Consider the following 24,859-nt stretch of genomic DNA (forward strand, 5'->3'; position numbering starts at 1 on the left):
CGACGCCGCGGCCGCCATGTTTGGGGAGGGCGGGAGGCGGTGGGGCCGGGAGGCTCCGGGATCGTTCAGACCCTCCCGGTACTTGCGATTCTACACCGGCGGTCCGCGCCCCGGGGCCTGCTCGGGGGCGCTGCGTTCCCGTCCTGCTCTGGAGCCCTCGCTCCGAGGGGCGCTGCGGGCCCCAACTTTGCCCCATCCGCATCTCCCCTGCTCGGGCTGCGGAGCAGGAGCAACGGCCAGGAGAGGAAAGATTGATAAATACTTTATTGATTACAAAAAAAAAACAAAAAACAGATCCCAAAGCAGAAGCGACGGTGTTTGCCTGTTGGTATCGAAAACATAATCACAGGCCCAGTCTCCCTGCTATAAGAGGTACAGGGCTGTCTTAAAAAAATACTGTTTACTCCTTTTCCTCAAATAACCTGTCATCAAATGATAAAATAAACAGCACTAAGTGTGCAGGGAGCACCTGGTCCTTTGTTGTCACTGCAAATGCCCCAGCAGACAAATCCTGCGTGTGAGTTGGGCCATGAGGGAAAGGGCTTCTTTTGCCATGGCTTTGRTCTCCAGAGGTTCCTCCCAAGGCAAGTGGAGGGGGATCCATGCAGGGATGGCCTGGAAAAGCACTGTCTGTGTCCATCTGCCCCTGTGGCACAGCCTCATGAAACCTGCGCTATACACAGGGGGTGCCATGAAAATACCGAGGAAGGAAACTCAGGAGGGAGAGAGGAGGAGGACACGTGTCTGTGACACCCGATATCCAGACCCCGGGATGGTGTGCTGATGATGAACCAACGGGCTGTGCTACAGCATACTCTGTGGGAATCCACTGGGATCAAATCACACGAGGAGCACAGGCACGCACGGCATTTCACCAAGGCCAGCASGCTATAGCACCTACTTCTGCAGAACGATGTTATAAAGTCTCGTAAGGATTAAAAATATACTAATCTGAGTTTTTTCTTTGCAGCAAAAGCAGATCGAGCCCTGTCCCTCCTTCTGGGGCCTGGGCATCCACTGTCCAGCCAGCGCTTCCTGGAGCAGTCTCCCCACAAGTACTCAGGCTCCTGGGAAAGGCACAAGGTATGGCCACATCTCTTCTCCCTCCRTCCTGCTCTTCCTCCTGCTCAGCCGTGCTGGGAAGGCTGTGGTTTCTGGGCCACTCTGGCAGGGGAAGCAGGGCACAAATGGGACAGGGAAGAGCTGGCACTGCTGCCCTGAGCATCCTGCGCTATGGCTGCTGCTGGTACTGGCTCTCTGTCGCAGTAAAGAAGTCCTCCAAAACACTTTGTATGTACTCAAAGGTGGGACGATCCTCGGGTTTGGTTTTCCAGCACCTCATCATGACATCGTAGAGCTCCTCGGGGCAGTTATCTGTGCGGGGCATCCGGTATCCATGCTCCAACGCCCTGATCACCTCCACGCTCGACATCCCTGGGAAAACAGGGTGGGACAGGTGAACATCACCTGGTTTATYGCTGATTTCTTTAAAAATCATAAAAACCCCAAACCCAAAACTACTCATCCTTAGGGCAATGTCTCCAGGAAGGAAAAAGAGTGGTTAGAGGGGCTGGGAAGGGGGAACTGCTGTTCCTGGTCAGGGAAATGTGGACAAATGAGATGCTGGGTTATTGTAGGRTGGAGTTTTATATCCCAGGTCAGATGGGGTTCATAATCACTCTGTATAAATTAAAATTTCCATATGCTGTGATGATCCATGGCTTCCAATGAAAACAGGTCAGTGTGGAAGCAGAGCTGCTCCTCAGAACAGCCCTTTGTGCCACTCCAGATTCTTCATGGTCCATTTGTGGTAGCATTTACAGAGTAATTGAAAAAAGGTACCAAAGTAATAATTATATAAAATACAGGATGGTCCCTAATAATAAGGATTTACAGGGTTTTCCCATGGAGCTGGAGGAGCTCAGGTCACCTGGATGGGGCCCAGAAAGTGGAATGTGTCTTTTGAACCAGATTAGAGGAGGCATTTCACCTCCCTACCTGGGTAGGGAATGCGTCCATATGTAATGATCTCGGTCAGGAGGATCCCAAAGGACCAGACATCAGATTTTATCGTGAAGGATCCATAGTTGATGGCTTCCGGTGCAGTCCATTTAATGGGAAACTTGGCACCTGGACAAAGAGATCCAACACGAAACACGAGCTCAACCCCAAGTGCTGAGAAATGGGTGGTGAAATATGGGAAACAGAAGAGGAACAAGTGAAGTGATGCAAATGAGAGGAGCTTCCCTCTGCCCACGTACCCAGCATGTCCCTCACACAATTGGGACCACCGTGGTGACAAGTGGCTCTAAGGGAGCCCCCCCAACCCTTCACCCCCAGCACCTTCCCGGGCCGTGTACTCGCTGTCCTCGATGACCCTGGCCAGCCCGAAGTCTGCAATCTTGCACACCAGCACTGCCGACACCAGGATGTTGGCGGCTCTCAGGTCTCTGTGGATGTAGTTCCTCTTCTCAATAAAGGCCATTCCTTCTGCAATCTGCCACAGGGGAACAAGGGAAATGCAAAGAGGCTGCTTGAAATAACACGCACCCTCTCAGCACCAAGGAAGTGAACTGCTTCTGCCAGCGCTCAGAAAGGGGTGAAAGGAGGCKGAACCACAGCAGGGGATGGATATCCCACCCCTGGAGCTGTTCAAGGTCAGGCTGGACAGGGCTTGGAGCWACCTGGTCTAGTGGAAAGTGTTCRTGCCTATGGCAAGGAGYTAGAGCAAGATGAGCTTTTAGGTTCCTGTGACATTTCTGCTTTCCAAGCAGGGAATCCCTTGCAGAAGAGGTTGGGTTTARGGTGACCAGCCCAACATGGCATCTTTAAGCTGCTGTGTGAGAAAGGTTGTGAAAACTGACAGCTGAGGAGCTTATGTGATCACCAGAGAGTGTCTGTGAGTGTTGCAGGGCAAGGTGTAACTGCTTCAACCATGAGGATGTGGAGAGGGGCAAATCATTCCCTGCTCAGGGAAATGTGAGACCAGTCTCCAGATACACCCACAATGCTCACTGTAATTGCTGCAGGCAAGGGTCAGYGTTCCAGAGCTTCCTTAGCCAGTGCAGAAAAGCACAGGGGAAGATGCGTGGGGTCTTCCAGTCTAGTGTCTGAAGAGTCAGTTCTGCCTGGGGGCAGGATGGCTGTGATGGTCCYTGACAATCCCCCCTCCCCGGTTCTGTCATCTGAAGTCTCTGCACTCAGTGCTGTGTGCGCAGCTCTCAGCCCTGATTAGGCAGAGATGACCTGGTGTGTGCACAACCAAACCCCAAAGTTGTGCTGTTACMCCATGCCTGGATGTGACCAGCATTCAGAATGCAAAGGGACTGGGGCAGCCAGAGGGGAGATCCCCCATCCCCATCACACCCTCACAAGCTGGCCCTGGGTGAGATGCAGCTCTCACAGAGCTCTCCCCACTAAATTCAGAAGCAATCAGGCAGTGCAAGAGCAGAAGGATCATTTCCATGAACACAGATGCATTTCTGCCTGCAGGGACTCAGCCCCAGCACAAGTGCYAGGCTGCTGCCTGTCCATGACAGCCCTTCAGCCTTTGCTCCCAAATGCTTCTCCGAGCAGCCCCTTGGAGCCGTGGGCCGAGCAGGGGTTGGCACGACCCAGCTTGCTGAGAACAGATGGTGTGCAGGAGTGCACAGATGATCCATAGACCCCAGCACAGCCGGCTCCAGCAGCCAGTTACCTGGTCTAAGCCCATGGGGTCTGGGCTCCTATCCTGGCTTTCCTATTTCTCAGGTTTCTCTATGAAATACTTGAGCTCAGCTCAAAGGGTCTTTGGGTTCAGCTCTCACCCAGGGGCACTGGAGAAGCAGCAAGGAGACTCAGTGGTTGGACAAGGGGTGAGGTRTTTAACAGCCCATTCACTGTATTCAAAATCAGCTCCTGAAAATATCCCTGAAATAACTATCACTGAGTCCTYCTGCCTCTCCAGCTGCCTTCCCCTGCCTGTGACAGCCCTCTGGTGACTTTAYTGAACCACAGCCCTCCCACAGGCATTCCCCTGGGGCAACACAGCCCACTACGCTCCCTCCTGAAGACTGGGAACTGTGCCTGGCTCAATCYGTGAGGCACTGCGAGCACACAGGACCATGCTGCAGGATTCTCGTTGAACCCACAGAGCTTCACACCACCATGGCACTGCCCTGAAGCAGGGCTGGGGATGGGTGGGATGGGTGGATGTGTGACCACACTGGGTTTGTGGGGCTTTGGCCAAGTTTTGCAGGAAAGGTTTGCAGGTAACTGTCACAGCAGCAGCAGTGGATAGAAATTGATAACTTTGCCCTGAGGTTGGTTGGGCCACACCAATCACCACCAGCACGTCCCAGAGAAAGGACTGTGCAAATGTGAGCTGTGGGAACAAACTCCAACCCTCATCCCTGCTTCCTCCAAAAAGCACAGCAGCCCTGCAGACCATGAGGGCTGCAGGAACCATGGCGGCTTTAGGAGTCATAGATTTTCCAGCCGCTCAGAAGGAGCAGCCTGGCCAACCCTCTCCCAGGCTCTGTGCAGCTCTGCTGGGCGCTGCTCAGGTGCAGGCRGGCTGGCTGAGTGCTGCAGACATCAGCGTGGTGAGGGAGGAGCTGCCACTTCCCCTTTCACACATCCCTGTTCGTGAGAGGTCAGTGGGATGGGGATTGTGAGAGGGCAGTGGCTGCCCACAGGAAAACCTCCCTTCACCTCCAGCACTGCTCAGACCAGACTTCTAAGTGGTCCTGCACAAGTCTTAGCTAGGTTCCCAGGGTGCTCAGTCACGCTTTGCAGGGGGACAAGGGGAACTCAGAGCCAGGGAAGGTCTGCTCCTTCCTCACCTGGGCAGAGAAGTCAATCAGCTTTGGGAGCAGCAGCTTGTTCCCCTCATCACTCTTCAGGAAATCCAGCAAGCTCCCTGCAGACAGGGAAAGGTGCATGGTTCAGGTGATGATTCAGCCTCAGAGCGGCACAGGGTCCAAGTCCCCAAGCAGGACAAGGGGACTCTGGAAACACATTTGAGCCCCCATCCTGCTTCGACGGATTGGGCCGAGGGGGGAGCACCTCAGCAGGCTCACTCCTGCCTTGTACTTCTCGGGGGTCCYTCATCTCCCAGTGCTGTCACCACATCCCCTCTCCCAGCACCCTGCCCCAAAGCACTCAGACATGCTGTGGCARGAGCCAGAACTGCTCCCAGAGTCCTGGGAACTGGTGCAGAGCCCATAGCCGAGCCTGGGGATGTAGAAGGGGTTGATCCTGCACCATCCCAGGGCACCTGGGTGCTACCGCTTGGTCTGACCCACAGCCACTAATAAGGGATGACAGTGGCACCTTTCTCCATGAATTCAGTGATGATGAAGATGGGYTCCTCCCTGGTGACCACTGCGTGCAGCTTGACCAGCTTGTCGTGCTGCAGAGTCTTCATCAGATTCGCCTCCTCCAGGAAGGCTTCCACGGACATGCTGCCCGGCTTCATCGTCTTCACTGCCACYTTGGTGTGCTTGTTGTAGGTAGCTGGGGGTGGCACAACAGACCATTCCCAGGCTGCTCTGGGAGCACTGGGGTTTGCAGCCGAACCCCAGTCCTGCAGACAGAGCTGCTGCATGAAGGCTGGAGACCRCACACAGCCCAGGGCTGTCCCCATCTGCCCAGTCCCACCCAGCCCCTGCATTAAGGCAGGGCCACCTCCATGGTCCCTGCTCCTCCYCACAGGCTGCTCCTTTTCCACCCCACCATCACTCCACCTCTTCTCCCATCCCTCACCCTTTTTCCTTCACCATCACCTTCACCATCCTCYCAGCTGTCTCCCCCTCACTCTCACCCATCCACACTTCTCCAAACTGTCCAGCTCCCAGCTTCCTCTCCAGCCTCAGTGACTCSCGAGGGATCTCCCAGGCATCCTTCTCCCAGGGCTTCTGTGGTTTGGGAACACGGCAGGGGTAGGTGAGCTTCTGGCACAGCCCGTCGCTCTGACCTGAGGGGAGCGTCCAGGGCCGTCAGCCAGCCCATCTCACCAACCATACTGTGCCTCGAGGTGGAGCCCTGGGCACAGTGGGTATTGAGGGACACCAACACCACAGCTGCGACAGCCCACAGGCCAGCCACGGCACCAGCGGAAGGTCTGGAAGTTGCTGTGGTCTGGAAGTTGCTGCACATCACAGCTGGAGCCACAGCAGGAGCCCAGCAGTGATGGGAGCCCCGCAGCCTCTGCACACCTCCGGCTGTCTGCTTGGCTCAGGGACAAAGCCCCATTCAGGAATGGGGGCCAGGCACCCCAGGGCTCACCCTTGTAGTACTGGACCAGCTCCTGCAGAGTGTTGAAGTTGTTGCGCGGGGAGATGTAGAAGCCGCCGCTGTCCAGAGTCCGGATCTTGTAATGCTTCACTGCACCGCCCCGCAGCTCGTCCCCGTCCCGCACCGACAGCGAGTAAGAGCCTGGGCAAGAGGGGTGAGCTGGCAGCTCCCACAGGAACACATTCGCCTTTTACCCCGTCATGTCCTGCCCCTGGCATGCACTGAGCCATTGCCCAGCAGAGCCACCAGCCCCCATCCCACTGGGTGCTGCCACCAGCCCTTTGGCCCCAGGCCAGCTCTGCCTGCACCCCAAACACCTAAAGCAGCCTCAAAGGGCACATCCCCTGTCCCTGGCACAGAGCTCAGAGATGTGGCAGCACCATGGGCTCTTGCAGGGACACTTGCAGGAGAGCATGGGCCTCCCAGTCCCTGCCTGCAGCACAACAGCACCCCTGAGCTGGGGAGGGAGCTGTTCTTCCAGGCAGAGGTGGATGAGGGAAGGCTCTTGGGCAGCTGTTCCCCACCACTGTGCTGTGGACACCCTTCCACACCTTTTGTCGTCTCGCTGTCCCTTATCATGAAGGACCCGATCATGTTCCCGGGACCAAGGAGCTGCCGCTCTGCGTCCTTCCGGCTGATGTCCTTGAAAAACCACCTGCAGCAGAACCAAAGGAGCCAAGGAATGCTGGTGTGGGGCAGGGCTGGGGACAGTGAGAGGAGTGGGGACRGTGGCAGTGGGGAAGTGTGGGACAGCGTGGGACTGGGATCTGACACAGAGGAATGGACTCACTCCTCTGTCTCCAGCGAGTTGACTCGGGCAACGTAGTTGCTGGGGATGAAGCCTTCACATCCCGTCACCAGTGACCGTGCTTGCCACCACTCCCCTGAGCTGAAACAGAAATGKCATTGGGTTGGCTCATGACACCTGGCACTGGGCACCACCAGCTCCTCCAGGGGCAAATTCCAGAAAAAAAACACTGACAGGGCTATGCAAGCCATCAGGAGACCCTGGACAGGGATCTGCCAGCAGCACTTACTTCTCCAGGACCTTCATTCGCTCCCCTTTCTGGAAGCTGAGGTCCCCAACATTCATGGCCTCRTAGTCGTAAAGTGCCAGCACCACACTGTCCCCCGAGCCTGCAATGAGGGAGCTCCCTGGGCACGCCTCCCCATGCTGGGATGGAGGAGGACCCCACTCCTGCCATGAGCACTGGCCAGGACCCCCAGCGTACCCAGCATCTCCATCTTCATTGTGTCACATCTGCCTTCASGGGAGCCCAGAGCTCCCATCCCATCAGGACTGGCAGGATTCTCCCCAGGTCAGAGAGGATCCACTGCCCCCACGTGCCCCGCCCCCTGCACCCACTCGCAGCTCCCTTGTACCTACCATCCTCGGGCAGGGGCACAGCCATGCTGGGGACATCATTGTTCTACAAAATGGGACAAAACCACAGAGTGACATYACAGGTGGCAGAAACCCATTTCCCACGGGGATCTTGGCCCCAACAGCAGTGGCAGGGGCAGGAGGGCACCCGAGGGGCAGCATCAGCCCCCCCTGACACAGCAACCCACCCAACACCAACACCTCCATCCTGTCCCAACACTTTCCTTTTTCTCTCGTTTTCTCCTGGATTCCCATCCAATCCACTCTGTGCTTTGTCCTGGGCTCCCACCCCACAGCCAAGTTGAAGCTCCTGTCCAGTGTCTGGTACTTGCAGGACCCACAGCTGGCCCCACTCTCAGTGCTGGTAGCACTGTTGAGGAGAGGGGCTGAGCCCCCTGAGCCCGCTGATCACTCAGCAGCTCCCACTCACCCTCCTGTTGGTGGCTGTAGGGTCCCTCACATAGTGGCCCTGCTGGACACTGCAGGGGCCAGGGTCAGGGTCAGGATCAGTTTTTATCGTCTTCTCTTGGACTTCAGCTTCCTTCGACCTCACGCAACCCATGCTGCAGCCAAGGAAGGGGAAGTGAGACAATTGCAACAGAGGTGAAAGCCTCGCTCCAGCCCCACTCCAGCCCCATTCCCAGCAGTTCCCACCCGGCATGGGGCCCCAGTGCCCAGCTGGCTGCACTGCTGTGGCAGAGAAAGCTTTGCTCCCCACCACAGCTTCAGGGTGCTGGGGAGYCCAGTGACATGCTAGAGAGGAAAAGAGATCTCCAGGAGATGTTACAGGAGGTGAATTTTGGGCAGATGACAGCAGCTGCTATGGAGCAGCTTCCCAGCCCTTCCCTGATCCAGGACACGGTGAAGGCACTGGGCACCATGGCAGCAAAGAGCCACACTCGGCATCTTGTGCAAGGAGGGACCCTCATCATGTTGGGCTTCCCTGCAGCTCAGGGGCCCCCAACAGCACCCCAGTGCCTGTGGTCCCCCCCTGCTCTCTGCTGGGTGGGAACTGCCCCAAACAGCCAGTCCAGGGCAAAGGCAAATGCTCAGCTTTCTTTAGCTCCCCAAGAAGAAACTCGGTGGGAAAAAATGCTGCAAGAAGCAGCAAGAGTAGGAAACCCCTTGCAAATGTACTTCCCTTGGCCAGGGAGACCTGGGCGCAGAAAAAGGAGAAGATGCTGGTGGTGACAGAGAAGGAGGAAGCTCAAGGCTGAGCCCTTGATGTGCACAGCACAGCTCTCGAGGGACATCGCTGTCACCTCTGCAACACACCATGGGCACTCCTTGTCATTCCCTGTGTGCCAAAGCCAAGGGCAGAGCAGGAGCAGCAGTGACAGCCACAACAGCTCATCCCCCTCACTGGGGACACCCTGCACACAGGCTCAGGACCGTGCTGGATCCGTGCTGGGAAACCCAGATGGTTCCCAGCTTAAACTCAGACGGCCCACCCATCACCACGACAGGTACTTGTGCCTTGTCCCACACCGGCTCAGGGCATCCAGCCCTACAAAGCACAAACATCCTTGACGGTCCAAGGGTCATTCCCACTGGCTCCTGTGGCATAGCTGGCATTCCTGATGTGTCCCACCCTGGAGAGCCATGTCCCAGGGCYCATTCGGTGTCCCCACTCATGAGGMCCAGGTCGGATGGGGGTGCCCATCGCTCCCAGAGYACGGCTGCTCGCAGCCCCCGGCCCTTGCTGCCCCATGCCCTCGGTCCCCTACAGCCCCTGCAAAGCCACCGGCAGGGACCCCTCGTCGGGCTACACCGTGCCCAACCGGCGCTGCACCGGGACCCGTGGGATTCCCGGCCGCCGCCCCATCCCGGTCATCCAGGGTCTGCCGCTCTGAGCGCGACCGGCGCGGGGTCGGACCCGCTGGGCTGCCCGGGACCGGCTGTGGGGCTCCCCCGCCTCCCTCGGGGCTCCGCTCCCGGAGCTCTCACCTCCGCCGCCGTCCTGGGACACGTCTCCGTCGCCGGTCCCACTCCCAGTCCCCGTCCCGGAGCCCAAGCTGCCGCCGCCGCTCCGCTCTGCCCGGTTCGCTCCCGCCGCCTGCCCGGTWCGGCCACGCCCTCCCGGTACGGCCCCGCCTCCGACTCGGACGGGGCGGGCGCGGCCGGAGCGGGGAGCGGAGACCATCGCCTCACACACTGCACGGGCACCCGCAAGGACATTCCAACCCTGCWTGACCCCACTGCCCTTAGGGGCCCCCTGACGGGTGCCAGAGCCCTTCTGTCCCCCCCGCTACGCCCGGGACACCGGGCGCGTTTGGGTCCCGCACCCCAGAGCAGCCCCCGGGATGTTTCCTCACCTGGTGCAGGGCCATGGAGGGCGGAGTGGGACACGAGGGGAGCACAGGACTTGGCATCAGCCGGGGTCTGTGTCCCCAGGAAGGAGATAAACCCCTGAGCATCCTATGGTGGGGTGCAGGRCATGAGGGGGTGCAGGACTCAGTGGGGTACATGGAGCTGCTTTGTGAAGCCCAGCTCAGAGAGGTCCGGATATCCCTTTTGTGTCTCTGCTGGCCCTGGTATTCCCATGCCAAAGCTCCTCTTGGCAGCCTACCCAGCCCTGCAGTGTTCCAGCCTTTCCTCTGGACTGCCCAGACAAATTCTGAATTCGGGACGGAGACAGCATCAGCAAGGGGACCCACGGCTCTGTGTGACCCTGCCCCATACGGTGCTGCTCGGGTTCAGGGTGTCAGGGGAAGCAGCCAGGGCGCAAGAGCGTCTCACCTCATGAGGGTTTGTTTGCATATGTAAATTTTTTAGGAGAAAAATAAGTTCCTCTGGTAGCCCCAGCATCTGCTGCCCACACACAGCACTCTCCTGTTGTCCCCAAAAAAGGACATTGGCCAGGGGATGTTGGCTCGGGGCCATCAGCCAAAGGCCATCAGCCGTGGGATATTGGCTGGGGTACAGTGGCCAGCGGGAATCAGCTCGGGRACGGTGGCCAGGGGACATCAGCTGAGGTCCATCGGGCGGCGGGGAGCACGGCCCCGTCCCTCGGCGGCGGAGGGGCTGCAGGGTGGGGCTGCAGGAAGCCGGGTCCCAGGGCAGGAACTTCCTTTTGTGAAACACCCGCAGCCGCGACCGGCCGAGTGTCGAGTGTCGCACAGGCGTTTCAGGCAGCAGCGGGCCAGCTGCGGCCACCAGCCCTCTCCTCTGCAAGCACACTCTTCTGACCTCCCCCATTGCTCTGAGCATCCCCTGGAGCCATCCAGGAGCAGCTGGGAGCACCCTGACTCTGACAGTGACTTCCATGTGACATTGGAATGGGCGGGTGCCCAGCCCAGCAGCCCCCACCCCAGTTCACCCCCACACTGCAGCAGCCCCTGCACCCTGACAGGACCTTTCCCCAGGGAAGAACCTGTTCTGCTCCCAGCCCCAGCATTTAATTGAWATCTGCAGAAATTACAGCACATGTCTCCCTCACAGCCACAGCTGCTCTGTGATTCCAACAGCCTTGACAAGAGCTGACAGGGCAGTGTAGGGGCCTGTCCCCTCCTGTGGTGACAAATGCACCCTCCCCGATGCTGGGGCAGAGCTGGGCACCTGCTGAGTCTGGTCCCGGAGGTGCAGCACGGTATCAGTGAGCAGGGAGGAGCCAGCAGGCTTTTGGTRTTGGCTCACAGGTAGTTATCCTCTTCCTCCTCCTCCTCCTCCTCATCCCGTGCCAGTGCCTCGATGTCGTGGGTGATGTCGGTGATCATGCGGTTGAAGGACTCGGACTCGGAGCGCAGGGACCAGCTGTCGTAGCTGCGCACSGCCGAGGCTGACGTGTTGCTCATGCTGCGCTTGATGCGGCCGAAGCTGTCGGTGAGGATCCCGCCCTCCCGGATCCCGATGCTCTCCAGGAAGGTCTCAAAGTACCCGATGTCTTGGTCAGGGATGAAGGGCCTCATTCCTATCACAGGCACCGTAAGCCTCGGGAGGCTGCCCCATAGGGGTACAATGCCAGCCCTACTGGCTGCTGGYAGCGAGCTCATCCCATCCTGTCCCCAGCAAACAATAGGGTCCTGACATCCCCTGAAGCAGACCCAGCACCCCACCCTCAAAGGATGAACAGACATCACCAGGGTGACAGGGTGACACAGGGTGGCTGCAGACACTCACCCAGGAGGAGGAACTTCCTACGGTCCCCATAGAGGCGCAGGAGCTCGGTGCAATATTCCTGCACCGGTGTGCCCAGCCGGTACTCGCGGAGCAGGACGGCAAACTGCTGGATCTCCTGTGGTGACAGCTTGTTGCGCAGCTGTGGTGACACGGGGATGGCTCAGGATAGGGCAGCACACAGCCCCGACCCACCATACTGTGTCCCACAGCTGTTCTCTCATCTGATGATCCCCCACCCTGGCTGCTGCTTGTCCCCGTGCCATCCCYGTGCCCKCACCGTCACCATGTAGTCCTGCAGCTGCTCCAGCCCTGCGCCGCTCTGGTCGCTGCCACTGCAAGCGGTGGCCAGGCTGTGGTGGGAGCGGTGGAAGGAGGGCGAGGAGGTGCCACTGTAATATGCTTCAAAAGTCTCGTGGGAGCCATTGCTGTGGGAGGACACCGGTCAGAGGATCCCTGTACCCCTCGTGTGCCCTGCTGACCCCCACCCCTGAACAGCACCCACCATCAGGTAGAGCTGGGGCATCCCTGTAGCTGGGACTGGCACCCACCCGAGGGCAGGGGCACCCACCCAGGGGCGGGGGGATCCCACCCCAGTCCAGGGGCACCCACCCCAGTCCAAGGGCACCTTAGGGAAGCCAGACTCACAAGGAGCTGCAGCAGCTGTAGTCAGCGTCGTAGCCATACGTCCCATCTGTGCGGCAGCTCTCGCCTGGGGAAGGAGAGCTGAGATCCCGTAGAAAGGACAGAGCCCCCACGATGTGTCCGTGTACCCCCCCGTCAGCCCCCTGCCACCCCACTTGGTGTCCCAACTCCTGYCCGTAGCCACTCACTCCTGCTGGAGAGCCAGGGCCGCGTGGGCGTGGATGTGTAGTGGTACCCGGCACGGTCCACGCATTCGATGCTCTGGTCGCCGTAGATGATCTGGAACACCTGGCAGATGAGCGCGCAGGACTCCTCGCCAGCATCCTGCAGCGGGAGGGAGGAGGGCAGTGAGTGCCGGTGGGCGGGCGAGCGGGCGGTGGGTGGCACATGCCGGGACCGCTCACCCTGTTGGGCACGGCGAGRATGATGAGGTTGGAGTAGGCGTCGGGGCAGGGCTCCTGGGGGTCCAGGGGGTTGCTGCCGGCGTGCCGCCGCTCCCAGCTGCCAAAGCCGGTGCCGCGCTCCCAGCTGCCGCCGGCGGTGCCGGCCCTCCGCCGCTCCCAGCTGCCGCCGCACGGCTGCCGCCGCTCCCAGCTTCCCGAGGGCCGCCCGCGCTGCCGCCGCTCCCAGCTACCGCCCCGCCGCCGCTCCAGGCTGCCGCCCTGCCGGCCCTCCTGCCCGCCCCGCGCCGCCCGCCAGTCCAGGCTGCAGATCGTGTGCCGCCGCTCCATCGGGCCCCCGAGCCGGCCCTCGGGCCACGAGCCCCCCGCACGCTTCTCTGCGGGAAACGTCTCCGGGAGACCGGCCGGGGCCGCCTCGGGGTGCGCTCCGGCGGGGACCGGGTCCACTCCCAGTCCTGGGGCGGTGGGGACAGACAGGACWTCAGGGCGGGGGGCTGCGCTGCCCACCCTGCCTGGCCCCCAGCCCCTGCCCTGGCCTCCGTGTCCCACCAGCCCAATGGGATGCAGAGGGATGGGGGTGTGGGGTGGGGATGTGGGTGCCCCAGTGGATTGGGGGCACCCCTCCGAGACTCTGTATGGCRGGGGCGACAGGACTGGGGACACTCCCAGCCTTCAGCCTCCGGCCAATAAAGCAAACGGAGCTGGGAGTGGAGAGCCGGGACCTCCCCACCGGGGACTTGCAGGCAGTGCCCCCCTCCAGCCCCACACCAAGTCGGGGCAACGTGGGATTTTGGTTCTGCCACCCCAATAGATTTCGGCCCCCATCACCCGCTGTGCTCCAGCCACTCGTGCCCAGGGACACAGGGCACTGAGGGGCTGCTGCGCCTCTGCTAGTGYCCCCGGCCGGACCCCCGCACCGGTTTTGAGGATGAGGAGGTGCAGTGCATCGTCGCGCAGGTAGGAGGCCGCTGCGATCTCGTGTGTGGGGATTCGCAGGATCAGCTCCTCGTTGTCGCGCCAGGTGAGCAGGAGGCAGCGTGCRGAGAGGCTGAGGATGCTGTCCTGCTCCGGCGTCGTCTGCAGCGGCAGCTCCTTCAGCTGCTGCGGGGACAGAGCGCGGGGAGAGCTTGGGGCACCCGGCAGTGTGGGGTACCCACCGCCCCACTCTGGGGAGTGGGAATCCCTCTTACCCTGGCCGTGTCCAGCAGCTGCAGCACCTCATCCCGGCTGGAGGGGTTCAGGGAGGATGTCACCCATGTCAGGTGACCTAAAAACTGGRGGAGAAAAAACCCGCGGCAGCTTGGGGAGGCTGAGCCGTGCACCCTCCCCTTCGCCCCACGGAGGTCAGAACACACCTCCCTGCAGTACAGGGAGACCCTGCAGTGAGGGGGTCTTCCCTTCYCCCTCCTTGGGTGTTTGCCTGGGTAAGGAGGGGACCAGGACCCTTCTGGCAACTCTGTGTGGCTCTCAGCAGTGACCCCGGGCATCTTTGGGTATCCCTTTACCTTCACCTCCTTCTCCACGTAGTCGTGCAGCAGGATCTGCGGGTCGATCAGGTAGTCGGGGGGGTAGAGGGGCACGGAGTGCAGCGGGCGCCGATAGACGCTGCTGCGGAGCGCTGCCCTCCGCGCAGCCTTGGGGAAAACCAGCCGCTTGATGGGCGACACGAAGCCCTGACAGAGAACGGGCACGGGGAGGGGTCAGCGCCAGGCACCCAACCGTGGCCCCCACACACGGGGCCCGTGGCACCCAGCACTTTGAGGGGGGCTGAGCACCTCTCTGCCGGCTCTTTGCATTATTTGGGAGTTTGGGGGAAGCCAGTGGGGACCCCACTGCTCCCCGCTGAGGGGTAGAAGGGGTACAGGACCTCTCAAACCCGTGCGTCTCACCCTCACCCGCCCTCCTACCAGCYCCCCCGGACATCAGCTCCAGCCCCACGCACCTTCTTCCCCTTCTTGGCCTCACTGTCCATGGCGGAACGCGGTGCTGAGGCCGCCCCCACTGCCCCGCTCGGCGCCGCGGCACTTTCCTGTGTCGGAAACTCCACCAGGATAGCCGGGATGTGAGTTCCTGCCTCTCCTGGGGGGTGCTGGGACTGGGCTGGCCTGAGCTGGGCTGGCACTGAGACTGGGACAGGACTGGGACTGGATTTGAAGTGGGCTGAGATGGGACCGGAGCAGGTGCTGGACCAGAGCAGGTGCTGGTGGTGGTGCCTGAGGRACTCTGCCGAGGAGCAGCTCCTACCCCTTGCTGCAGGGCTCTTTCCTGGGACTGGGGCTGCTTCTGTTTCCCTATAACCCCACGACAGCCCTGTCCTCAAGGGGCAGCTCTGGGGGCTCCCAGCCCTCGCTGCCTCCATCTGTCCTGCCCACACAGAGCCCTGGTACTGGGAACATCCCGGGCACTGGGAACATCCCTGGCACTGGGAACATCCCTGGCACAGGGAACAGCACTGGCAGGAGCCTGGGCAGCTGCACCCAGCACCCCGTCCCCACAGCTGCCCGTGGGGTCCGAGCCCACCGTGGGTCTGGGGTCGGCCGGGAGTCGGGGCTGCCGGCACGGAGGAGGTTGGCCCKGCAGTGGCCATGTCCGGCAGTTTCCTCCCCGGGAGGCTGCATCCTGCCTGTGCACCCCTTCCCTGCCGGTCGCCACGCCAGGGCCACCGGCACCGGCCAGGGCCACCGGCATCAGGCAGGCAGAGCTGCTGCAGCCATCCTGCTCTGTTACTGATGTCCCCAAGCACCTGGGACAGAGTGGCATCATCCTGCCCTGCTTTGGAGCCCCAGCTGTGAGCTGGAGATGCTGATAAGGACAGGATCCCACAGGCAGGGCTTATTGAAATGAATTTAATATCTCATGTTGCAGCAAAATTAAAAATATACAAAAAGTTTGTGGTATACAAAAAAGTCTCGGGACGGACCCCGGCCTCCCGCTCGCCCCCGCCCGCGCCGAGGGTCCCAGAGAAGAAGGTGGCACACAGAGTATTTACAGTACGTGACAGCAGCCGCCGGGTCCCAGCGCTGGGGGGTTCAGGGATGTGGCTGAGACCCCGCGGCAGCCCCTGCCAGAACGAACTTCCCTCACTCCCTGAAGCTGGAGCAGCCCCGCTGCCACACCTGGGTGACACCCCCAGGGACCAGGACCCCCCATCCCCCGTGGGAGGTCGGGCATCCCATCCTGGCTTGGCCCCCGGGCGTGCCCCCTCGTCACCCTGGTGGGGATGTGCTGCCATCCCGGCGCTGCCGCTGGCAGCAGGGCACTGGGTTTGGCTGCCCCTGTGGCACAGGCTGGGCGAGGGCAGGGGGGATGGCCTGGGGCAGGAGTGAGACTGAGGGGTCCCCCGAACCCCACACGTGGCCAGACTCCCCCGCCCAGAGCAGCCCAGGGCTGAGGGTACCGTGGCTTGAGTGCATAGAAAAGTGTCCCTCTGACCCGCCAGCGTGGCCCTGGGGTCCCCAGCCAAATCCTGGCTGTAAGGGCATGGGAGATGCCACCAAATGGCATCTTTACCCTGGGGTGGACAGGGAGAGGGGCTGGGGCAGGGGGACCCCAGAGGAGCCGCCCCAGTCCCCGTGTGCCATCCTCAGATCCTCCGAGAGCCGGACCCAGTGAGGAGCTGCCACCACCGGGGCACCGTACAGGGGCTGCAGTGACACTGCTTGATGCCCGCAGCGGTGAGCCCCTGGACCAGCCCGGCACCCCTGGCTGCTGCCCCCACCCTCCCTGAGGAAAAGAGACCCCGCCCCAGAGCTGCCCCTCTGCCGGGGCTGCCCCAGCGCGACCAGCACACACCGCTGGGGCTGCCCACGATGGAGGGGTGCTGGTGGTGGGGACCCAGCCCGCTGCCCAGCCCCAGCCATGCTCTGCACCCTCCTCCTAAAGGGTATCCAAGGCTTCCAGTTAGCACCAGTTAGCACCAGTGACCCCAGCGATGGCCAGCCCAGCCTGCTGTCACCCCAGCTACCAAGAAATGGGAAACAAAAGCAACATGATGCCACCGCCACCGCACTCCCACCCACCCCGGCCGCGTCACAGGGCCGGGCACCCACACTGACCCTCAGGGACCCCACACCCCACCCATTCCCAGGTGCAGCTCTCCCATCCCAGCCCTCCCATCCTCTAGTGCCTCACACGGTGCTCCATGGCACAGAGGGGCTCTCAGTGCTGCCCAGGCTCCCCAGCCCGGGCTGGCCTTGGCACTGTRGCTTGGGGCAGCCAGAGGCTGGGACCCCGTGGAGCCACGGCGTGGGCACAGGGGACGAGGGGAAGGCACAGGGGCCGTGGGTGTGAGGGGCAAGGGGCTGGGGCAGCACAAGGCTGGGGGTCCAACAGCTCCCCTGCCCTGCAAACCCCTGCCAGCCCCTGCACACGCACACGCACACACACACGTGCTCACAACCCCCCCGGGACAGTCCCGACCTGGGGGGCACAGGGTACATTCAGCATAGCCCCTCGGTGGGGGCCGACAGATCCGGACAGGACCAGGGACACATTCAAACCCAAAGCCCAGAGTAGCCCCACTCCTCTGGGGAGGCAGGAGCAGGCAGGGGCACACAGGGCAGGGACAGGGACAGGGACCGGGACCGGGACAGGGACAGGGACAGGGACAGGGACAGGGACAGGCAGGGCAGAGGGACACGGGTGAGGTCAGGGGAGGCAGGGTCCCAGCTCAGGTTTATACTGGGGAGCTGGAGGGGGCTGATGCTGATGAAGGAGTGAATGGAAATGCTCCCGGGTGGGAAGTGATGCCGGTCCAGGAGAGGAGAACGGCTGAGGGTGAATCCCACTTTGGRGAATCCGGGGATCGCCGGCGGCCCCGCACACACCCCTCAGTGGTGCCAGCCAGGCCCTGCCACCCCCAGCCCCAGCGGAGGTAGAAAATGTCACACAAAATGTCACCATCCAGGTGAAAACAAACCCGATGAGATGAAGCAGTCCCTGTGGGGATGGGAAGGAGGATGGGGTGCAACCATCCTGGCTGCAGCTGGAAACCCAGCTCAGAACCAGGGGTGCAGGGTTTGTGCCCACCCATGAGAGCCCCCCCACAGGAYAGTGGAGACCCCATGGAGCTGAGGACATGGCTCAATCCCGAGCCAGGGGTACTGAGGGTGGGTGTGAAGGGGTTCACTCAGGGCTGGTGCAGCGGGGTGTGGGGGAAGTGGGAGACATGGAGGRGGCTGGATGGACCCCGGCTGTCCCTGCCCCAGCTCCCTGGGGTTGATAAGCCCCATGCACACCCCAGTGCAGCCATGTTCCATCCCCACGGCTCTGCCGCGGCACAGGCACCTGCGTTCCCATGTGCTGCCCAAGGTGCCCCACGGTGCCCCACCGTGCCCCTGGCACTGCCAGCCCCCATCCCAGGGTGCCCCCGTCCCCACCCCGCACCACTGATATGGGCYACAGCTCCCACCACCTGGGCTCAGGCACCGGTGAGGTATTTTGGCAAGGACGAGCCCTGGAGGGCGTGGGGGCGGCCGCGCTCGGGTGGGACGGGTCTGAGCTGCGGGAGGGCAGCGCGGGGAGGGGATAGCACCAAGAGACCTCCCCGGCCACCACCCGCGGGGCGCTCGGCACGRCCACACGGCAGCGCCGCAAACCCGACAGAAGGCAAACGGCTGYGGAGACGCAGGGTGGCCTGGGTGGCACCGGAGCTCCCGCCGCAGCCTTGCRCCCCTCACCCTACACGGTGGTCTCATACTCCAGCACCTCCTGCGGGGCGCCGGGGGTGCGGTACTGCAGGCGCGGGGTGGTGGGMGACGCGTACTCCAGCGCCAGGATGGTCTTCCGCAGGCGCCGGTCGATGAAGTGGGCATCCCAGGCCGGGTACTTCTTCCTGGGCAGGTCAATGCGGATGACGGGGCCCTCTGTCCGCGGGGCACGGGCGGCCGGCGCCGGCGGGGCGCAGGGTCTCACCTGGAAGACGGGCACGCAGCTGTCCCGCTCCCCCGGCGCCCCGTCCCGCTCCCCCCCTGTAGTCCGCGGCAGCGAGCGCGGGGGGCTGGTGACGGCTTCCACCGGGGACACCGGCACCGGCGGCGGCTCGTGCCGGAAGATGCAGCCCACGTTGCGGTGGCTGAAGATGGGGCCGTTGGGGTGCAAGAGGCAGTAGTAGATGAACATGAAGAAGATGCCGAGGGCGAAGCTGGAGCTGACCACGCAGACGAGGATTAAGGCGTTGAAATCGGAGATGGCCTTGCGGTCGTAGTAGAGGAACCAGAGGATGGTGAGGGCGGCGTTCTCCGACAGTGTGATGATGTAGTAGATGCACATGCGATAGCGGCTCCGTCCCTCCTTGACGTTGAACCAGCAGAAGATGTAGATGATGCCCACCACCATGTTGTAGATGATCTCCTCCCACTTGGACATGCAGAAATCCGTCTCACCCTGGATGATCCAGAAGGTCATGATGCACCAGTGGGTGACGATGAAGATGCCRAAGTAGAGCTGGAACACGGAGGCGAAGAGGGCAAAGGCGATGGCACGGGCGGCGATGGTGAAGAGGTGCCAGAGGATCTGCACCACGGCACCCTTGTAGGACATGGGCATCTTGTCCTCCCGYGAGTCCCGCAGCACCTTCTGGTAGGACGCAATCATCCAGGCCAGCGAGACCAGCGAGGCTGAGGCCGAGAATCCTGCAGGGAGTGGCCGTGAGAGCCCGCAGAGGCCGGGCACCCCCCTCCCGCCRCCCTGTCCCCTGCGAGGGCTGTCCCTTACCCTGCAGCGGCTCGATCTTGCTCTGCTGCACCATGATGCTGAGCTGCAGCACGAGCTGGGGCGCGCTCTTGAGGAAGGCCTCCAGCAGCCGCAGCATGCTGATGTCCGCGCTCTCGAACATCATCCTCCAGTAGAAGTGGCGGCGGCGGTGCTCAGCCTGCCACCGGCTCTGCAGCCCCAGRTAGAGTGTGCGGAGGTACCTGTGCRAGACAGGGGAAGGRTGAGAYGAGCCCACACTGCCAGATGAGCTCASCTCGCTCTGCCCATGCTGGGAATGCCCTGTGACCGCTGCCAACCTGTTCCTGCTGATTGGGGACCATGGAAAGCACTCTGGGCCAGGGATTCCAGGGGCTGCAGGGCAGCAGCAAYGATGAACACATCCCTGTCCCATGCCAGGGCTCTGATTTGGGAAGTGGCAGTTTGTGCAAAGCCAGCTCAGCACCTCAGAGCCCCAGGCCATCACCCCACTGCCTATTCGGCCATCACAGTCCCTGTGCACCCATCACCCCAACCCCTCACACAGGGTCTCACTTCTCCCAGCTGGACATCCCATCCACAGCCCCACTCTCCAGCCACCCATGGATTCGGGGAGCTCCAACCCAGAACCACATCCAACTGCTTCATAAAAGGGTTATTTTGGTCCCAGCTGGCCTGGGGCCCACCCTGCTTCCCCCCGCCCCAGCCAGGATGGAGGCACCAGCTGGTTGTGCCGTGCTGCCCGCGGGAAGCTCCCGGCGCTCATGCCGGTGTTGCCTGGGCTCTTGGCAGGGCTGWGGGCACAGCCACACGCTGGCCCCGGCCATCTGGTTGTCGGCCGGGGGTCAGCGGAGGTGTGTGTGGCACCAACGCWCACCCGGCTGAGTCACCGCCACCAGGGACCCTCCCCACGGCCCCGGGCCAGATCCGGCACCGCAGGAGGGGACACAGGGCTGGCCAGGCAGGGCATCCCTGGGCAGCCCTGCCCGCACCATGGCCAGGGCTCTGCTGGCAACGAGGAGAAGGGAGTTGGATGAGGAGGAAAACAGGTGCAGCAGGAGGACGTCAGGCCATAGATTCCTCCCAGTGAATAAAATCCTCTGGCAGAGCAACGGCTTCTCCATCAGCTCCAGAATGTGCTGCCAGACAACTCCATCAGCCCAGAGCATGGGAGAAAGCCTGATCGCAGCACTTTCAGCTCATCCGTCAGCAGGAGGAGGCAGGAGCCAGCCTTGCTCCCGCTGCAGGGACAGCAGAGTGCTCCCACCCCGGGCTGCACAGCCTGGAGAGCACMGTGAGGGCCATCAGCTGGGGCCACCGAGACCTCAGGACACCATGCTGCCATCTGCTCTGTCCTGCCAGCCCCACTCCCAGCCCTCACCGTTTTCTCTCTGCTGGTGTCAAAGTGACGTTTTAACCTCCACCTCGGGGGCAGCACCTAATTTTAGCCTTTGCTGCATCCTGTCCCTCACTGCTCGGGGCGGGGAGCGGCTGTGGCCACCCGGCTCYCGGCTCCTGGCGCAGATCTGAATGCCAGTGCCACCTGCTCACGGCAGCCAGGCCAGCACTGCCCGTGTGRCACCACCACAGCCACTGCCCCTCAGAAGGGCCCGGGGAAGGACCCTCCTGACTGGTCGGGAGCAAATCGGGAACAGCCCAGGGGTGGGAGGCACAGCATAGGGGGAAACAATGGGGGAAGCGATGTAGAACCCATTGCTGTAGGGCATTACTGCTGTTCCAGGGTGCCCATGCACAAACCAGGCTTGGGCACCAGAGACCTCATCCTGTTCCTGTAATTAATCTTGATAATTGGGCTCATCAACACCACGATCCCACTTTCCACAGGGCAGAGCATCCCCCGCACACACATTACAGAACCCCCAACCTTGGCTTCTGCCCTGCTCAACAAGTGACCCGTGGCCTCCCCAGCTTTCAGCGAGGGCACAATTATCCTCCTCTCTCCCTGCCAGCTCCATAGGTCTCATTAAAACGAGATTTCATCTCCCATCAACTCGCCCGAATGAAATGTTGATTCTTATTTGTTCTGCATTTGATCATCCCGTGGTGTTTCAGCCCAGTGAGCGATCCCAGCGCTGCCAGCGCGGCGGGCGCTCCCYAGCCCCGCGCCTCGGCAGCTGCACGGGAAACACAGAATCAATCACTTGAAAAAAAAATCATTTAATTTTCAAAAAAACTGATGATGAGGCAGAAACCGACAGCGAGAGCTCTCAGGGCTAATTGCTCCCTCTTTTGTATTGCAAAGAGTGATCCAACAAAAACCCTGCAGAGGGAAGGTGGTGGCTTGGGTGGGCACTGGTTTTGTCAGAGCCCCACTACAGCTGGATTTGTCACCAGTGTCACTGTTTGCCCCCAGCTCCCAACTAGTGAGCCCAGTTTTCAGATGTTGGAAAAAATGAACGAGGAGAAAAGCCCAACACTGGTTACAAACAAATCCGCTAATCACCATCCTCAAATGGAAAAGCATGAGGGACCCTCTGGTCCCAGAGTGAGCAATAGAAGTGTGATTTTCCTAGAAGATAATTTGGGATCTCATCCCTTAATCCTGTATTTAAACAAGGAGAAAATTGCTTCTCTGTTACAGCCATTTTAATCCCTTGCACATCCTMCCAAGTCAGGTCATCAGGGAGAGCTGCACATGTGCCCCCATCACCTCACTCACACCCCAAGGTGCCCTGGATACTTGGGGGGATGGGAGTACCCTGAGGGCACTTCTGCTCASGGAAAGGCTTGGTCTGGCCCTAAAAACCCCTTGTCCTGTGCACCAGGGCCAGGGRGGGAACCCCAGCATTGGGTCCTGCAGCAGGACAAGCTGACACCCCAAAGCTGGGTGCTCCCAGGGCCCCTCCTGCCCTCCAGGGAGCAGAGTGGTGGGRAAACCTGCAGGTCCCAGTCATGCCACCCCTCGTGAGCCCACTCAGAATRTCCTTGCCCTCCCGGGCTGCCACCAGACTGGCACCAGGACTGAGGGGTGGCACTGGGTCCCCAAGCCAGTGGGGGATAGAGGTACACAGGCTGATGGGGGCTTTCAGGAGGAGAGGGAACCACGGTTGTGGCCCCAGGGACCCCAGGCAACCAAACCATGTGTGACCCTGGGCTAACACAGACACAGGCACAGACAGGGCTGTCCCCMGCCCACCCTGGCCAGCTGCCAGCCCACAGAGGTGGCAGGGGACCCTGGCACGCTGCTGAGCAGGAGGCACACTGGCGCACATCATATCCCTGCCCCGCAGAGCTGCTTTGGTGAAGCTGGGGACTTTGTAAGGGGATAACAATTCCTGAGCTGCAAAACCATCCAAGCATGGCCCACAAGCATGGTGGTGGTGTGGCATCAGCTGGGGACAGGGGCACATGGTCTTGCCACCGGCAGCATCTCCAGAGACCACCCGTGATGGAGTTGGTGCATGGGCACCCTGAGCATACCAGTGACAACAAACTTCAACAGCTTTAATTTGGGATAACCACAGAGCCAATGCTCAGAGCTGCTTTTGCAGGTGGGAGGCACCTGTATGTTTGGGATTGGGAATCTTTAACACAGGTGGGGCTCGGGGCTGTACAGTGGGGTTGGTAGAGGTGAAATCTGCAGTGGTGAGGGAGGAGATGGGTAAATCAGGAAGGGGGAGATGTTTGGCAAGGGGCACAATGCTCTGACCAGGGAAAATCCTTCCTTTCACCTGCAGCATTTATCCAACACTTCTCTAACTGCCTCATCCTCCTGCACCGGATCCAGCCTCACTAATGGGTTTAACAAACTGCATTTAACTGGTCACCCGAACTAATCCCAAATCCAGAGATTAGAAGGAGCCTCAGCTGCTGCTTGAGACCAACATGTCCTGGAGGGTGAGTGCTGAGAGTTACCGCTTTAATTGGCTTAGGAGTCTCCGTGGCACAGCCGATCCGAGAGCGGGGCTGACACCCCCAGGAGCAAATCCCCCGGCTGTGGCTCAGCTCCGGCTTGGGCCRGGATCAGGTGTGTTGGGCTCACACCAGCTGCAGGCAGGGCCACAGAGCTCCTGTCCTGTCCTTCACCAGCTCCCCCCGCACACTGGAGCCGGTTTTGCATCCAGAATACCCTGAGAGTGGCCCCGTGGACAGAGGGATTGGGGAGGACAGATGTGTTGGCAGGTGTGTCGAGCACAGCACACACTGCACTGTCAAACAAAGTTAAACACCCCGGAGCATCCCAGAAGGAGCAGCAGAGGAATGAACACGCAGACACCAACAGGGATCGAGCGAGGAGCCTCTGCTACAGCACTCAGGAGGGGAAACAGGATGGAAACCCGAGCCGGGAGTGCTGCCGGCTCCATGCATTGTTCCGGGAATTTGCCATTGTCTGCCCTCCCGCCACCAGCTCCTCCAGAGCTGCTCAGTGCCAGCGCCGGCTCTTCCCCAGCGCCTGGGGCTGGAGCTGGGAGGGTGTGGGGCTGGGTCCAAGGCACAGTGGAGGAAGGTGCCAAAAAGCATCAGCTTGGGCATCTGGGGGGTCTGAAGAGAGGCGAATGAAGGGCTTTGAGCTGCCCCAGCCTGCCTGGCTGCTGCTTGCCCTGCCCATGCCACCAGCCTGTCCCCAGGATTGGGATGGGGCAGCAGCAGAGCCTGGACAGGTTGGGGACCACCAGCACTTCCTCACCCACCACCCCACAAATACAGTGAGATCAGGACAGGAGCCTCGAGATACTCAGGGCCCTGCAGAATCACTTCACGCCCCCAGGGCCACAGTACCATGGCCAGGAGATCCCCAGCAGGCCCAGCAGCACCTGGCAGCAGGGATGGCAGGGCTGTGGCACCAAGCAGGGCTGCAGCTCCTCACCCACACCCACAGCTCCTACCCACACCTCCCTGTGCCCAGAGCTGGGGCTCTTCCCCACCACCCATCCTGTTGGGGCTGCAGAGAGACTGCTCCTCTTGCCTCCCCCAGCTGCCTGAGCCCCTGCTTCACCTCACCATCCCCACCCACTTCTCCCATGCTCTGCCAACCCTTCCTGAGGTCTCCATGCTGTTATCCCCACCCATGTCCCTGCTGCACCGTGCTGCTMCCTCCAGGCCCCGCCTGGCTCCATGACCCCCATGTCCCCCCTGCCCCCGCACCACCAGACCTGCCCGAGCWGCAGCAGGTGGATCAGGCCCTGCAGCAGCCCCATCCCAGCCCTCTGTACCCTCACCCCCAGACACCCTCGTACCTCCCGACCTGCCCCAGCTTCAGCAGGTGTGATGAGGCCAGAAGCATCCCCATCACCCCAGCAGCCCTATCACCCCGATACCCCCACGCCCCCTGTACCACCACACCCCCTGGACTCCAACACCTTCCCATACGGCCAGATCTTCCTCC

General features: G+C 61.4%; 3 protein-coding genes across 4 annotated transcripts in view; all 3 read right to left on the reverse strand.

Moving 5' to 3' along the window:
- Nucleotides 1–302: 302 nt before the first annotated feature.
- HCK (HCK proto-oncogene, Src family tyrosine kinase) lies at nt 303–9,711 on the reverse strand. The gene is made up of 13 exons (XM_057366015.1): nt 9,608–9,711; nt 8,091–8,223; nt 7,664–7,706; nt 7,314–7,413; nt 7,067–7,165; nt 6,828–6,931; nt 6,268–6,417; nt 5,804–5,956; nt 5,314–5,496; nt 4,824–4,900; nt 2,344–2,497; nt 1,999–2,130; nt 303–1,434 (listed from the first exon to the last, which is right to left on the reverse strand). The coding sequence occupies exons 2-13, from the start codon at nt 8,220–8,222 to the stop codon at nt 1,232–1,234; spliced, it is 1,530 nt and encodes a 509-aa protein (XP_057221998.1). The 5' UTR covers nt 8,223; nt 9,608–9,711; the 3' UTR covers nt 303–1,231.
- A 1,338-nt stretch (nt 9,712–11,049) lies between these two features.
- On the reverse strand, nt 11,050–15,006 carry CCM2L (CCM2 like scaffold protein). Of its 2 annotated transcripts, XM_057366017.1 has the most exons (10): nt 14,765–15,006; nt 14,328–14,495; nt 14,013–14,096; nt 13,740–13,923; nt 12,826–13,277; nt 12,610–12,745; nt 12,425–12,488; nt 12,057–12,204; nt 11,780–11,918; nt 11,050–11,570 (listed from the first exon to the last, which is right to left on the reverse strand). In XM_057366017.1, exons 1-10 carry the CDS (start codon nt 14,792–14,794, stop codon nt 11,293–11,295), a joined length of 1,683 nt encoding a protein of 560 aa, XP_057222000.1. In that variant the 5' UTR covers nt 14,795–15,006; the 3' UTR covers nt 11,050–11,292. The 2 variants fall into 2 exon arrangements, with proteins under 2 accessions (XP_057222000.1, XP_057221999.1); XM_057366016.1 differs by having other exon boundaries at nt 14,013–14,495.
- Nucleotides 15,007–18,224: 3,218 nt separating this feature from the next.
- XKR7 (XK related 7) overlaps nt 18,225–24,859 on the reverse strand; it is a 7,163-nt gene continuing 528 nt past the window's right edge. Inside the window, exons 2-3 of the mRNA XM_057365871.1 lie at nt 19,537–19,736; nt 18,225–19,454 (exon numbers count right to left, since the gene is read on the reverse strand). Coding sequence (XP_057221854.1) covers nt 18,502–19,454; nt 19,537–19,736 — 1,153 coding nt within the window. The 3' untranslated portion in view covers nt 18,225–18,501. The remainder of the gene's footprint in view (nt 19,455–19,536; nt 19,737–24,859) is intronic.

Source organism: Malurus melanocephalus, unplaced genomic scaffold (genome assembly GCF_030028575.1).
Source record: "Malurus melanocephalus ecotype Western Australia unplaced genomic scaffold, MMel_1.1 scaffold_59, whole genome shotgun sequence".
Classification (NCBI taxonomy): Eukaryota; Metazoa; Chordata; class Aves; order Passeriformes; family Maluridae; genus Malurus; species Malurus melanocephalus.